The sequence below is a fragment of the Penicillium alfredii genome, assembly GCF_028826965.1.
Source record: "Penicillium alfredii strain IBT 34128 chromosome Unknown utg000004l_segment0_segment0, whole genome shotgun sequence".
Classification (NCBI taxonomy): Eukaryota; Fungi; Ascomycota; class Eurotiomycetes; order Eurotiales; family Aspergillaceae; genus Penicillium; species Penicillium alfredii.
The window spans coordinates 2,915,681-2,930,473 of NW_026622701.1; the positions used below are offsets into that span (position 1 = coordinate 2,915,681).

Sequence of the window (14,793 nt, forward strand, 5' to 3'; positions counted from 1 at the left end):
CTTTCTCCAACTTCCTGCTCATTGAGGTCGGGTTAGATGCATAAAATGACAGAAGTGATAGAATGAAAACTGTAAATCAATTGGATGGATCTGTCTGAAGTATGAGATCACCGCATTCTCCGTGTTATTATTCAAAAATCCTGATCCAGTCAGGCCTGATATTCTGCCATGGTTGAAAAGCAGAGTGTCCGAAAATTATGCCGCATCGTTGAGCATGAAGAATGAGATCCCGGCCCGCCCTTCGTGAAGTAGTGCATTGCCACGTTAAAGAAATAAAGGAGAAGAGAAGAACAAAAGAAGGGTCATCATAGGGTTACGGCAGAGGCACTAAGAATGCCTCCTTCCTTTACCAAGTCTGCAGTGACATGCAAAGAAACCCCTCTGTCAACCCCTAAAATCATTAGGGCTTCCTTCGAACCAGGATCGTCCTGGATACTGGAGTCAATAGTGTCGTCCCTGCCATGTTTAGGATCGGTCGATCCAACCGCTGAGAGCTTGACTGACACAGGGGCAACGGTCATGAAGTTGATATTCACCCCTTCGTGGCCCAGTATGCTGCCCACGACACCAATCTTCCCCGGGGAATCATAGTTTTCACAGATTAGCAGGGTTCCCTCAGGCTCAAAAGATGCCTCGAATCGACCCAGACGAGTGATCAAAAGCCGATCACCGGAGCAAGTACCCGAAATGATTCGCTGGTGTTGGGTCGAAGGAGTCCCGGTGGACGAATCGCTTACACCAGGAGCCTGAGATGATGCTCGAGAGGGAGGACGTGCAACGAGAGTCACCAACGACGAATAGGAGGAATGGTCAGCTGGGTCGCGCGAGTGCTGCTCCGAGACAAAGACACCTCGCTCGCGAGCCACCAGTTCCGCATTGACAATGTTGATATTGATCCCCTCGGCGCTACTGATTGGCGACAGAAGGCCTTTAATCAATGCGGCAAACAGCGGTTTAGTGTTGTTAATGCTTGCCACTTCACCCTGATAGATGAGGTCAAAAGTATTACGGGCCATGGATCCGCCCGGCGAGGCCACATAGTGCTGTGTATAAAAGCTCCCAAGCTTCTCAACCAGCCGTACAAATGGTTGCAACTTGTGGTATTCTTCGGGCAATATAAGTGGTGCGTTCACTGCACTGCGCGGCAGCGATCCCTTGAGGATTTCGACCACCTGCTCGCACACATCAACCGACACATTCTCCTGAGCTTCGACGGTAGACGCTCCTAGGTGCGGTGTGACCACGGCTCGTGGATGTGCGATCAGTCGTGCCGCCGTCGTTTCAGGCGTTGGGGGCTCTGAGGTGAACACATCGATGGCTGCGCCAGCTAGCTGGCCTGATTCCAGGGCGGCAAGTAGTGCACTCTCGTCGATTGTGCCTCCCCGGGCAACATTCAGGATACGGGCACCAGGCTTCATCTGGGCCAACTCGGTCTCTGCAATCATGCCACGAGTCGAGGCAATGAGTGGCGTGTGGATAGTCAGGAAATCCGCCGACGCAAGTAGCTCCGAAAGCGACGTGACAAGGGTAACCGAAGCCGAGGCGGCAACAGCTGGCGATGCATAGGGATCCAACGCGTTGACCGTCATTCCCAGGCCCTTGGCCAGACGGGCCACCGTTAATCCCACTGAGAACAGCCATCAGATCTTCTCTGATGCAGAGGGAACATCAATCCAGCGCGAATGAGAAAGGGTTACCTTTGCCCAAACCGATGATGGCCAGCGTCTTTCCCTTAACTTCGATCCCGACAAACTGACTTCGTTCCCACTTCCCTGCCTTCAAGGACGCACAGCCTTCAGGGATCTTCCGCGCCATCGCCATCATCAGGGCGATGGTATGTTCAGCGGCCGCACCAATATTGCCTGACGGCGAATTAACCACCACGATTCCCAACTTAGTCGCCTCTTCCACATCTAGCTTGGAGGTGAGCAATCGCCATGTCATCTGCCATGTTTCTCAGGCACATACCAACATTGTCGACCCCGACCCCGGCCCGGGCCACCACCTTCAATCGTCGAGCAGCGCGAAGAATCGTCGCAGTGACCTTTGTTTCCGATCGCACGAGCAGAGCATCGTAGTTCGGGATGATCTGAAGGAGATCGTCGGCACTCAGACCTTTTTGCTCATCTACATCCAGTGAAGTACGCAAGAGAGCTAACCCATCCGAGGACAGCTTCTCAGGCACCAGGACCCTCGGACGATGATCTTTGAGCAAAGGCATGGCTAAGGATTTGAACGAGATTGAAAGAAGAAGATAACGAGATGTGTTCAACCCAAAAGAAAGCCCCGAGGGGTTCCCCTCCTCGCGGCAGGCGCGCTCATCGACGACCAATAGCCCCGGATGACACTGGCTGCACAAAGCGCGGGGTAGAAGATCTTCTCCTGAAGGGAACTTGTTCCTCAAGGTACTCTGCAGATACATCGAAGAAGAAGGGGGGTTTTCCGCAACCCTAACCACCTCCCCGTCCCATCGAGATCGGCGCTCGAGTCGAGTGGACCAAGACACTGCCCCCCGGATTATACGATCAAGATCGCGGATCTCCCGTATTCCGAGTGGATTCCGCACAGCCGCAACGTCTGCACCGTTAGGGAGTTCCACCCCTGAAGCCTCATTTATTTTGCATCTTGTCTCTCCGCTCCAACAGAGCGTGGACCGCGCCAATTTACGCCGCTCGCTTGGCGTCCGATTACTGTCAGCCCTGTCGTGTGTGCCCTGAAGATGTCGTAACTCACACTCATTTTCTGACTCCACGGCTGAGGCTTGTTCTTCTTTCAACACCCTTGGCGACCTCGGTTGTTTTTAGCTACGCGATTGTTGCAACTTGTCCAGACGGCCGGTACTAATCCACCGTACATGCATAAGACCCCGGGCGCGTGTGGTGGACTGAGTATTCCTGCGACTTTGCCCCTCTTCTGCGACCGCCATGCCCCTCTGAAGACATACGACGACGATGGTGGGGGTTCCGCATAGTACTGGCTGTGCTCTCTGTCGCGAGAGACATATCAAGGTGAGTCAGGGGAAGTAATCATGACCGATACTTGGGGCGGAGTAGCGACTAGTTGGCTAACCATGTTTCCCGACTCCAGTGCGACGAGACGGTCCCCGAGTGCACTCAATGTCAAAGATATGGCCGCACCTGTCCTGGCTATCGTCGCACGTTCCGATTTCAAGATGAGGGTCCAACCCTGGCGATGCGACACCGTGGGCCACGCCAAAGAGGGAGAAGTGCAAGGAGAGCCAGGGCATCGGGAACGACTTCCACTGCTGCAGCCTCGTCGGCACAAATCGAGCCCATCGAACCCGCTACTCCTTCTAGTGAGTATGGAGGCGCGGCGTCTGTCGTACGCGAACACGCAGTCGCGCTCATCAAACGACACAAGGCGTTGACGGCATTGGACGAGAGCGTGTCGCCGTCGCTCGTGCGCAAGTCCTTCAAAGCGGCACAGCCGCAGCTCTTCTTGGATTTTATTAGCGCATCTTTCCCTACGCTTTACTTCCACAATCGGTTCCGGGCGGGCAATGAACCAGGCTTCGCGGAGAATATCATCATGAACTTTGGCATGGACTCTTTTCTCGACTCGGCCATCTGTTGCTTGAGCTCTGTCTACCTGGCCCATCTGACTCAGGATCAGGCCCTACTCAAGACAAGTCGGCATATGTATGCGATGTCTCTGGGCGAGGTGATTCGCGCTCTCTCCAAGCCCAAACATGCAACGTCCGACAACATGCTCTGCACAGCTATGATGCTCAGCGTCTATGAAATGTACGCGCAGACTACTCCAGACGCCTGGGTCGTACATTCGGACGGGGTGAAGCGGCTGATGATCAGTCGCGGCACTGCACTCCATGAATCCGGGTTTGGGAGGTCATGTTGGATCGCATTTCGGGGATTTTTAATCGCGACCGCAGTATACGAGGGCAAGCCTTGTTTTCTCGATGAGGACGAATGGCAGCGGTTTGCCTCCAAGGTGAAAGTCGAGGACGCCCAGAAGCCCGGCGAGTGGTCCGACTATGCAGACATCTCTGACCTGGCATTTATGGAGATCACCAAATGCCCGCGATATCTCAGCGAGGCGCGTGAGGTCCTCTCGGGTACAGCGGAAACCAATCAGGCGGCTATTACAGACCTCATTAATCGTATCCAAGATACTTCTACTCGACTGTCGGCCCTGAGCATCGAGCTCCGCGCCTGCATCGGCTCTCACAACCAGCGCCAACAAGGCATCGTCCAGCGCCCCGCCAGCTTCGTCGGACCCGTCCCAGAAATCTTCCCAGACACCGGCCCCTCGCTGCTCCTTCGCGGCGCAGAGAACATCCTCGAGACTCTCGACCAGCTACGCGACCGTCTCGACGACCGGCTGCGCTGCCGCGTGATTGAGGAGCTCTCTCCAGAGTCACTCGTCGACACGCCTGGCAGCGAAGGCAGCGTCAATTCCGCTTCTCAGCCATCTGCAGCCTCCAGCCCAGGGCCACTCACCTTGCCCTTCCGCATCCACTCCGAGCTCGGCCGTGGTCCCTCGGGGACTTCGGATCGCAATGACCCGCGGGCGGTTATCTGGTTGGACCGTGTTGCCTCCTCCATGGGCGTGCTAGGAACGAGGGTTCTTCCAGTCGAAGAGGGCTCCAGTGGCAGTGTTGACGCGGGTGGTTCTCCGGAAACATCGAGCTCGTATTGATGGACCCGCCTGGTATAGATCGGCACGTGTAAATCCTAGCTGGCTCTAGAGCTGCACTTGTGGTTAAGATACTATACAATGGGACATGCAATGATGATTCTCCTCGTTAGACCATATTTGTATTCCTTGTCAGACTTGCTACTATGTTTCAGAGTTAAACATCCGCTAGTGACAGGGCTGTGTACTTTGGAGGCGGAGCTTCGGTGGCATTCGAGATCACCCAAGCCTTGTGGGGCTGGGCTGTGTAAGTCGCTTGAATGCTGTGCTGGTGAAGATGATCTTTGAGAAAGGATGACTCACTTTCTCTGGGAAAATTGCAGGTGTAGCACTGATATTTGTGAATGACCGGACACAGAACAGACAATTTGCCAAGATGCCTTTAGCGCTGATATATCTTTCCACTTCCGTTTTCTCGGTATAGAACCCAAGCAAAAAAAAAAAAAAAAAAAAAAAAAAAAAAAAAAAGAAAAGAAAAAAAAGAAAACAGAAAAGAAATGACTTCACGAAATTCTTGTTCACCATTGAGTATCCAATTTTTCAAATTCATATCGACGTAGGCAGCATATATAAATACAAAATGCTATGCTTCGGAGAACGTAAGCCTAGTAATCCAAAGACTCTTCAAGAAGACGTCTCAACTCGCCCTTCTCTGCCTGCAACTCCTCACTAAGGTTAGGTGCCAGCATGAGCACACGCTTCTGCGGGATAGTGCCCTCAACGAGCCCATCCACGTCCGAAGCCTTGAACCCCAGATCCTTCAACCCGCGCGGCTGGCCACCCAGCTTAACCAGGAAGTCGGCCAGCGCGGCGCCCAGCACCTCACCCGCACTTTCACGTTTCACGTTGGAGATATCGACACCAAAGGCCTCGGCGGCAGCCAAGTGCCGGTCCGGGTTCGACGCAGCCGTGAAGCGGAAAACAGCCGGGGCGGTGACGGCGACGGAGACGCCGTGCGGGATGATCGGGTGGTCGACTGCATAGCCAGCGTGCTGGTAGCCCGGGTTCTGGCTGGAGATCGGGTAGCTCATGCCGTGGCAGAGATGCACGCCGGCGTTGCCGAAGCCCACGCCGGCTAGTGTTGCTGCTAGTAGCATCTGTGACTGCGCTTCGTGGTCGTCTGGATCTCGCACCGCCCGTGGGAGGTACTTGACTGTGCTGCGCAGCGCTTGCAGGGAGAAGATGTCGGAGATCGGGTTGGCGCCCTGGTAGGCGGGACGGTTGATCGGGTTGGTGGGTCGCGGCGTGCGCTCATTGTATGGGATTGCTGTCCACGATTCCAGGGAGTGGCACAGCACGTCCAGCCCGGACGCTGCGTGTACTGCTGATGGCATTGTGCGTGTGTTCAGTGGGTCGCAGATACCCAGTGTTGGTTTTAGGTTGCGGTGCGCGATCCCGGTCTTGGCTTTCTTCGAGACCAGGTCGAAGATTGCAGTTCCTGTCGTCTCAGACCCGGTGCCGGCCGTGGTGGGCACGGCTACGAGCGGGCGCAGCGGCTTGCTCACGGGGAGACCCTTACCCAATGGAGCATTGACGAAGTCCAAGAAGTCGGCCTCGGGGAAGACCGTGTAGAGGTTCATGAGTTTGGCGGTATCGATGACGGAACCACCACCTGGTCAATTGATGTCAGCGAGAGCGCCTTGCTCCAAAAGGGCTCCAATACATACCGACGGCAAGAAAGGCGTCGGGGTTGTACGGTTTGGCATAGGCAATGGCTTCTTTGACACTAGATTGCAGAATTTCAGGTCAGCAGATGTGCCTATTTCCAGCCTTTCAAGGTTCCACGTACGAGCTATCCTTGGGTTCGATCCGGACCTTGTCGAAGATGGTAAACTCAATTCCTTCGCGGGTGAGGCCCTCGACTGCCTGTTTCATGGCATCCAGCTTAGTGACGTTGGAGTCGGTGACGATGCACACGCGCTTGGCACCCATGTTCTTGAAGTCCATGCCGACCTCTTTGGTCGAGCCGGGTCCGAACCGGACGCTGGACGCCGCCATCTCAAAAGCATACTCTTTCTCGCGCGACGGGTCCACCGGGGTGGCCAGATGGCGGTGCACATTGTTCATCATGGACGGGTTCCGATGATGGTGGTGGTGGTTGGGGTTGGAATGGCAGGGGCAATTAGGCGGGTGCGTGTACTGGACGGTGCGCAACAGGTTCAGGGCTCTATTGGCGGCCGAGGGGGCCACCCGGATTGTTGGGGCCACCATTTCTTTCAGTCGATGAAAAAAAAAAGAGTAGCTGGGGGGGAAATAGATGAGAGAGAAGGGTGAAATAAAGAGAGGCCGAGTGGGCGAAAGTCCGGAGTCGAGGGAGGTGGGACGGTTGGAGAAGTGCGGGGATCGTCGGACTTGTGGCCGAACACTGCATGGGAGATCCTCGCTGAGAATGGCGGGATCACGAATTACCGAGAGATTCTAGATCGAACTGATGTACGGTAGGCAGTCAGATCGTCACATTTTCGGGTCTCTGTACAATGCGCCAGAGCCGAGGTCCAACACGAATGACATCAGTGTCTCCACTGTCTCTCATAGCCGTTCGCCAATTCATTTCCAATTGATCTTCATAGTCTCCTGGCAGACTGGCTGATACATTGGCTCATAGCTCGATTCTATATACTCTGACCCACCGACGGCCTTCACCTCATGCAGCGTGAAACAGCAAGGAAAAGTAAGTAAAAACAAAACTCATGCAGGATCGCCGAACTCTTTCAAGCTGGCGTCAGCTTCATGAGCGGCGAACTCATACTTCAAGCAGCCCACTTCGTACCACCCTCCATACCCATCATTTTCGCCCTCACACATCTTGTAGGCGTAGCGGAGCAGCGACCAGCAATTATTCTTCTCGTCCCGGCCAAGCGGATATCCCACGTTGACCTCGTCAACCGTGCTCTTGCAGTTGTCCATCCAGCTGATGCTGTAGTAATACTGGCCCTCTTCGAGTCCAAGTTCGAGGGTATCGTCGCCGGCCTTGAGTTTCTTGTCTTTGACCTTGTCGCACATCCGCTCAATCAAAATATTTTGGATCTTGTCATTTGTGTTGTGCTCTTTGTCGCCCCATTCCTTGACATCGTAGCACTTGCGTTTCACATCCTTGGCGTCCTTCTTGTCCGGGCTGTCTGGGCCGGTGATTTCGTAGCTGTATTTGCCGCAGCCCACCGAGACTTCAGCCTCTGCTGCCATAGATTCTCCTTCTCCAGCGGTATGGCCACCTGTGGTCGTCACGAGTCGTTGCTTAGAATTGTACCTTCATGCACATCCATCAAAAAGAGATTGTCGCACTTACAGGCCTTGGATATCTCCTGATATGCCTCCTTGCAGCTGGCCTCACAGCCCGTTCTGCGCGGCTGGAGTCCAGAGTCCCGCTTGGAGGACTGTTCTGGCTCCCACTTCAATGCAAACTTGACGCCCTTGGCATCATCGGGGCCCGGGGAGGGGTTCGAGCCTCAAGGTCTCGTTTCTTGTCCGAGATTTTCTTGCCCTTGGAATCGACAGTCCAATTCAGCGACTTCTCTGGCTTCTTGTCGACTTGCTTGCAGAAGTCGCCGTAGACGTCGGCAAAGATCTTGTACGAGACACCGGACGTAAGCGACTGCTCGCATTTAGGCTTGACTTCCGGGTGAAGCGGGCAGGTCCAGTCAAACTTCACGTCAATCTCCTTGGGCTTGGCCTCTTTCTTGTGTTTGGCGCCATTTTCCAGGACGATGTTGTAGACGAGGTATGAGGCGATGTCTTTGTGGGCGGAGATTGTCGGGTGGAAGATACGCCTGGAAAAATCATGTGAGCAAAAGTAAACAACAACCTTATGTTCGGTTCAGTCGCAGACATACCCATAGCCATCGGGCAGCGGATTTGTCGCCCTTGTTCTGCCCGACTTGTCTTTCTCTTCGCCCATCTTCTCGTCCGGCAATGCATCGTCCTTGAGCTTCGAGCCGACAGTCCGCGCAAGCAGTCCAAACCGGTTGATATCGTTCTCAAAGGTGCCTTCGTAAATGTCACTGCCGTCTCTCTTGAAGGGACTCGTTCCCTGTGGGTTTTTGATGTCCAACTCGTAAAACTTCAATCCCTCCCTGTGTCAAGTCAGTTTCTCTGTCACCTGCTAGCTTTTTTTATTTCTGAGAAATACCCACCGACTGGGATTGGGCTCTTTGACGCCCTTTTTACAAAACTGCCCACCACTTGAACGAATGTACCAGTCGTAATCAACAAACACAACCTGAGGACCGGCCCTTTCCACGGCCTCGGAGATCTTCTTGTTGACTAGCGACACCAAATCATTCATCTTCTTTCGTCGATCCACGGTGAGCTTCACAGGCTCTTGGAATGACCATTTGTCCATGTGCTACCACTGATCAGCGACCTGGGATCTCTAGCTAGCAGAACAAAACAGAAACAACTTACCGACATGAGGACAGACCAATCGGTCTTGCTGCATTGGTCGCCATCGGACATATCGGCGTCCCAGAATTGGGCATATCTTTGCATCGCATCAGCTTTCCCCTTCCGCTTGTCTTTTTAGTGGTGTGTTCGTTAAGTCAACGGCAACTTACCCTGTATAGTAGATGGTACCTTTATCGCCGAGTTTCTTCTTGGTTTTGCTAAGCAGAGAATCAAGTTGCTTTGAAAAGCCCCCGTCCTCGATTGTCTTCTGTGAGTCTGCCAGGGTTTCCTCGCAACTGCGGGCATACTTGTTGAGATCGCCCCCGGAGAGCCATTCAATGGCTTTGATGGCTGGGAAGGCCTGCATAAGGCCTGCAGTCACCTTATTCGGCGCAAAGATCTGGAAGACACACTGGTTGAGAATATCGGCGAGCCCAGCATCATTGCCGCCTGCAAAGGAAAGACAGGTGAAAGTCAGCCAACTCCATTTGACCGAATCGCCAGGGGCCCCATAAAAAGAGAGGAAAGAAACAAGAAACAACTCGATTGCTCACCAGCTGAAAGCATAATAACGTCTTGTCCATCTTCAATCTCACCGACCTGCTCATCCTCCACCTCCTTCGACAGGGCTCCGGAACAGGACAAGAATTGGAACTTTCTCTTGGAAGAATCGCCCAAGGCAGAGTCTTTGTTGACCAGGTAGGGATAGGAATGGTCATAGCGACTGCATTCTTTTGCTTTTGGATCATCTTCCTCGCTGATCCGCGTGCCAGCTCCAATCCCCGCTGAATACGAGTCTCCAATGGCTGCGATCTTCTTGATCGACGAGAGATCCCACGGGTCGAAGTCGTCGTCGGCCCGCCTATTGAAAATTTGCAGGGGATTTCCATTTTCCCCTAGCATCTCCAAATCTGCGTGCGCTGGAATCGCGAGTGCTGGGCATATTGATAGTGCCAAAGCTGCAAAAATGGCAGGTCGTGCTTTACCCATAATGAAAGAAGAGAACAGAAAATGGAAGATATTCCAGATTGGCAAACAGGTACCCAGCTAATGAAGGCAGTAACTGAACTGGAATAACAAACGAGCAGCGATGCTATTCTGCTCAATACGATGCCCCGACGCCCTTTATATATACCCCCTTTGCCCAGCACGCGGACAGGATTGCCAAGCAGCATCACACATCACCATGCTACAAATAACCTTCGCGACTGCACCTCTTTCGATCTAGCTATACATAGCACCCCGATCCGATCCCCCAAGGACCCTGAATCCCATCAAAATCCGGTTGAGGCGAGCCAAAGAAAACATGCCCAGCACGGGAAGAAGGCCATTTGGCGTCTATTTTCGGCGTCAGCCCTAACTATTTTTGGCGGGATGGTGCGCCGTGGAAACTTGGCGCTACGCCTAAAAAGCCCTGGACAAGGTCCCTGCGCACGGCTAATGCACGGTGATCCACCTTTTTGTGGGGTGTGCGTGTCAGGAGCTGAATATCAAGGGTTCAAGAAACTTTCGGGTAGGATTAGCATCTGCGCACCAAGGAATCCAAGGAATAAAACAGCGCCGGGTATTTCGATAATAGGAAGGGATCGGTGAGGGATCATGGAAAAGTTAGCCGTAATATGGCGCCAATTGCATATATACCGGACTGGCTCGCTTGTAGGATGCACCGCCAAGCTTTAGGCGAGAAACAGCAGGGTCAATGCGCAAGTCAATCTTATTTTCTAATCTGGAGAGCTGGATCTCGATTACAGAAAACTTTCAGTGCGTGGGTGAATCCTGAAAAGACAATTGGCTCCCCTAGCTGGGTGGCCTGAGTAGTTGTTCGGAATTTTGCTAGTCAGTTTTCAAGTCCTGGAAGTTGCCTCGCAGGCCCGAGTCGACCGAGGGGACTCTGGACTAGACCTAGACTATCCTTCGCAGAAATGCAGGTGGACTATGACACGGCGCCGGGTGCAGTTTTGGCCGAATAAGGAAAGACTTGCCCTGGGAGGATGTTAGAGGATGCGGCCCCCTCAGAGGATGTGAAGATGCGAGGTAGTGTCTCGAGACCCGGCGTTCCCGACGCTTGGCCCTGGAAGGTAGGAAGATCAGGGACATTTCCCTGAAAATATGGCATTTTGAGGCCCTGTCACTGGTTGCAGTTGATGGGAGATATGACAATGGATTCGCGACTTATTTCGGATATACCACGCGGTGCGGAACGTGGGATGCCTAACAGCTCTTGGCGGAGGAGTGTCTGAGACCCCCAAAATAGCATCAAAATGTCCAAACCAAAAATCTTTTCCTCGAGCTATGGCCCCCATATGGTCCTTGTCAGATCTGGGTTGTGGCAGATCTCTTAGTGTGCCGGAGATGTAGTGACCTAGAATAGAATTCTGAAGTCGGACATACTCATGTGCAAAGTATCCGACTGGAACCATACACCTTTTTTTTTTATTGACTGGGAATAAACCAAAAATGTAATTACCGAGAGTCGGATGTCATATCTTTCAGCTAAAAATCGAAAAACTGGTTGTCGGAAGTGTGCCATTTGATCCATTGAGGGCGGCTCATAATCTGATGGGTTGGTTTCTCCAGATGTAAGGCTATGCTATCAGATCAGTTATAAGTGATGGTACCAAGGGGCAATTTAAACACTTGGATTTGAAGCCTTGGAGAGCTGGCATGTGTGGGTGCCTGCGTTGCTGGGTGTCAGTTAAAATCTGGGGTAAAAACTCTAAAAGGCGCTAGCCATGCAGCTAAGTTTTAGCGTGGCAATTTCGCGATTCATTTTGTTGAAGACACTTCTAAAGTAAGCTAGTGACGCGTGTATAAGACGCGTCTTGTTGTTGCCTGCTTTCTACAGTATTCAAGCTGGGCGCTGCCTCCCTATACAGGCAGGCACACTAGATGTCAGTGATCACGATTGTATGGACAACAACTCGAGATTCACCAAATTCCATACGGCCCACAATGACTGGTATTCCGATCCTCCCACGCGTTTTTGAATTGCTATCTCTGGGGAAATCACGCAGCTGGAATAATAAGTTGCTTATATTGAAATAATGGAAATGAAGGACGGATTATGTTTGATGACTTGCTATCTGCTTAGCGACTGAAATCATGTCCTCCTCGCCCATGCCCGTGCCCATCGCTTTGGCGTACAGCTCTCCGCATACTGCCGTAAGAGGTGACCGGCTGTTCGCCGCAACTGCAGCAGACTGGATCAGCTGCGTGCTGTTGTAACAGTCCTTGGTTGCGGCCTGGGGAGACCAATCCTGGTTCAGCATCTTGCCAACTCTGATCTTGGAATAGGGCGACGCCATCGGACAGGCATCCAAGACCTTTGCGAAGGCCTCAAAATTAAGACCTTGGGCTTGAGCCAGATTCATTGACTCGGCCAGCCCAACAGTCAGAGTGATAAGCAAAGTGTTTACCGCGTACTTTGCTTTGAGACCGGAGCCTATAGGGTCACAATAGATCGCCGAGAAGCTGAGAGGTTCGACAAAGGGCTCAACGAGCTTGGCGAGATCCGGGTCACCAGACATCATTGCAACCAGCTGGCCCTGTTCAACAGGGATTTTGCTGCCGCTCACGGGCATCTCAAGAAATTGTCCGCTAGCTTCCCGAACCTCTTCATCAAAAGACTTGCTGAATTCGACAGTCACCAAGCTAGTATTGACCAGGATTTTGCCACGGATGTCTTTTTTCAAATCTTTGCTGAGGATTGAACTGGTTGCCGCAGCGTTGAAAAGCATCATGAAGATAATGTCTAAGTTTTCAACCACCTTTGTATGTGTTTCTCCAATCGAAACTTTGCCTCTATCTTTTTTGAGGGCCACATATTTGGTAGGACTTTGATTCCAGACAATAAGAGGAAACCTTCTTGAGAGAATGCGGGCCATAGGAACTCCCATGAACCCAAGGCCTAAAAAGCCGAGGCGCATATTTGATGGGGCCGAAACGGGGAATGGAACGAATCGATGAAGTTGAACCCGGAGGGTAGATTGAAGATAGACAATGGAGAATGCTCTGGGAAGAACCAAGAGTTGATATGGGAAATCCCTGTTGTAATTGCGAAGGAGCTGCTATCCACCAAACGCTCAACGAGTGTCAACAAAGTTCTCGACAATAACCGCCGGCTTTTCAGACACTGGTCATAAACTAACCATTCTTGGCATCTGGATTCGTGATTCAGGTCCCATGCTTATTCATTGCTTTTTGTGGTACGGGTATACGGTGGTCATCAGTGCCAGAGCTGGATGGTGTATCATTTGCATGCGGACCTGGATGCTCTGTGCAGAATCAGGCGAGTGAAAACGTGGGAAAATTGTGGAATGAAATTGTCGACAATGGAGAGAAGAACAGTCTCCGATGGGTGCGGTTGGAGTTTGTGGACGGAGGTGGTTAAGCAGGCTGCGAATGCGGGCTTTCAACGAGGCAAGATCCTCGGAGACGCATATCAAGAGTGGAAGGTTCATGGATAAAAAGATCTTCACGTACCTGGGCCATGCTGTAGAGAAGGCAATGCACTGGGACTGTCAAGTCACTTGCCGGAGATACCCAGTGAAGACGGGAGGGTGTGCTTGAAATTCAAGAACAGAACAGGCGCGAGGGAAAAGGTTGCGGTGCAATTTAAGGCCTTGGGCCAAGGGGCAAGTACATTTTCAGGCAGAAAGCAATTCAAAAATTTGCAGGTCATTGTGAAGGCCATAGCTACAATCTCAAACAATGAAAGGAAGCGCCCAAGATTATGATTATCATACGGATTCCCGGTATCCAGAAAAGTCCTAAAAATCACCCCACCTTTCTTCATTCTCGTCCTCCTTGTCAGATTCCCATTGTATCCGATGCAACTCGCCCAATCAACACAGCGTCAGCACTAAATCCACCGACGCATCCCGCACACGAACCTGGCTCCCAGCAGGCGGCACCCCATCACGCCAGTAAATCTGCGGCTCAGCCGGCTGCAAGCGGACGGGGTGGCCGCGGAACGGATCTCCAAAGATATCCGACAGATCATACCACACCTGTTCGTTGGAAAGATTGTAGGCAAAGACGGTCATGGGCGCGCTGCTATACAGGCCGTGGCGCACGGTACTGATTTTGATGGCGATACCGCCTGTGCCCGTATCCTGACGGAAGGTTTCGTAGTATCTTCCATACGGCTGAACTATAGCCTCTGGCCGCACAGTTGTGCCGACGGACCATAGGTACACTGGATGCGAGCATTGGTTGACAATCACGGCTCGGCCGCGGCGTGGAGCGAGAAGAGATGCTGAGGCTGAGGCTGGCTTAGACGTGGAGGATGGGAGCATTGCGCTGGATACCGTAGGAAATGCTCCGAATGAGACATTGTCGACGTGGTCTCTTGCTCGAGTGGGTGGCCGGGAGAGCGCGAGTGTGGCAAAGGAAAGAAGAGAAACGGAGAGGAAGTTGTCAATGAGCATGTTGGACGGTGTTTTTTCTTTTTGTTTTTTTTGTTGTCTGGTTAAACTTGGCTCACTTGGAATATTTCTTGATATTCGATGTACCCTTTTCCAACATCCCTGCCATCGCCTGGTATTTATACTCTTGCCCAAGTTTGCAGCCCCGACTCCAACAGACGCCCATTCCATCTCCCCCATCCGATACGACCCGGGTCACCAGATGCAACATTCTGGCCGCGACATGCACTTGCCCTAGAGACGCTGCAGTAGAAAGCACAGATGGTGTACAATGAAGGGATACCCAAGTCCCACAATGTCACCGCCAAATAGC

General features: G+C 52.5%; 6 protein-coding genes across 6 annotated transcripts; 1 reads left to right on the forward strand and 5 right to left on the reverse strand.

The window, feature by feature from the left end:
- Nucleotides 1-305: 305 nt before the first annotated feature.
- On the reverse strand, nucleotides 306-2,221 carry NUU61_002744 (uncharacterized protein; the record flags this gene model as incomplete). The annotated part of the gene is made up of 3 exons (XM_056653326.1): nucleotides 306-1,627; nucleotides 1,698-1,913; nucleotides 1,969-2,221. 3 exons carry the CDS (start codon nucleotides 2,219-2,221, stop codon nucleotides 306-308), a joined length of 1,791 nt encoding a protein of 596 aa, XP_056514393.1.
- Nucleotides 2,222-2,951: 730 nt separating this feature from the next.
- On the forward strand, nucleotides 2,952-4,677 carry NUU61_002745 (Zn(II)2Cys6 transcription factor; the record flags this gene model as incomplete). Its single annotated transcript, XM_056653327.1, has 2 exons — nucleotides 2,952-3,008; nucleotides 3,088-4,677. The coding sequence occupies 2 exons, from the start codon at nucleotides 2,952-2,954 to the stop codon at nucleotides 4,675-4,677; spliced, it is 1,647 nt and encodes a 548-aa protein (XP_056514394.1).
- Nucleotides 4,678-5,279: 602 nt separating this feature from the next.
- NUU61_002746 (hydroxyacid-oxoacid transhydrogenase) lies at nucleotides 5,280-6,885 on the reverse strand (the record flags this gene model as incomplete). Its single annotated transcript, XM_056653328.1, has 3 exons — nucleotides 5,280-6,286; nucleotides 6,342-6,400; nucleotides 6,464-6,885. 3 exons carry the CDS (start codon nucleotides 6,883-6,885, stop codon nucleotides 5,280-5,282), a joined length of 1,488 nt encoding a protein of 495 aa, XP_056514395.1.
- A 477-nt stretch (nucleotides 6,886-7,362) lies between these two features.
- On the reverse strand, nucleotides 7,363-10,044 carry NUU61_002747 (SGNH/GDSL hydrolase family protein; the record flags this gene model as incomplete). The annotated part of the gene is made up of 7 exons (XM_056653329.1): nucleotides 7,363-7,886; nucleotides 8,077-8,441; nucleotides 8,505-8,744; nucleotides 8,805-9,016; nucleotides 9,076-9,151; nucleotides 9,225-9,504; nucleotides 9,609-10,044. The coding sequence occupies 7 exons, from the start codon at nucleotides 10,042-10,044 to the stop codon at nucleotides 7,363-7,365; spliced, it is 2,133 nt and encodes a 710-aa protein (XP_056514396.1).
- A 2,072-nt stretch (nucleotides 10,045-12,116) lies between these two features.
- On the reverse strand, nucleotides 12,117-12,980 carry NUU61_002748 (NAD(P)-dependent oxidoreductase; the record flags this gene model as incomplete). The annotated part of the gene is made up of 1 exon (XM_056653330.1): nucleotides 12,117-12,980. One exon carries the CDS (start codon nucleotides 12,978-12,980, stop codon nucleotides 12,117-12,119), a length of 864 nt encoding a protein of 287 aa, XP_056514397.1.
- Nucleotides 12,981-13,898: 918 nt separating this feature from the next.
- NUU61_002749 (Bys1 family protein) lies at nucleotides 13,899-14,483 on the reverse strand (the record flags this gene model as incomplete). Its single annotated transcript, XM_056653331.1, has 1 exon — nucleotides 13,899-14,483. One exon carries the CDS (start codon nucleotides 14,481-14,483, stop codon nucleotides 13,899-13,901), a length of 585 nt encoding a protein of 194 aa, XP_056514398.1.
- Nucleotides 14,484-14,793: the final 310 nt, after the last annotated feature.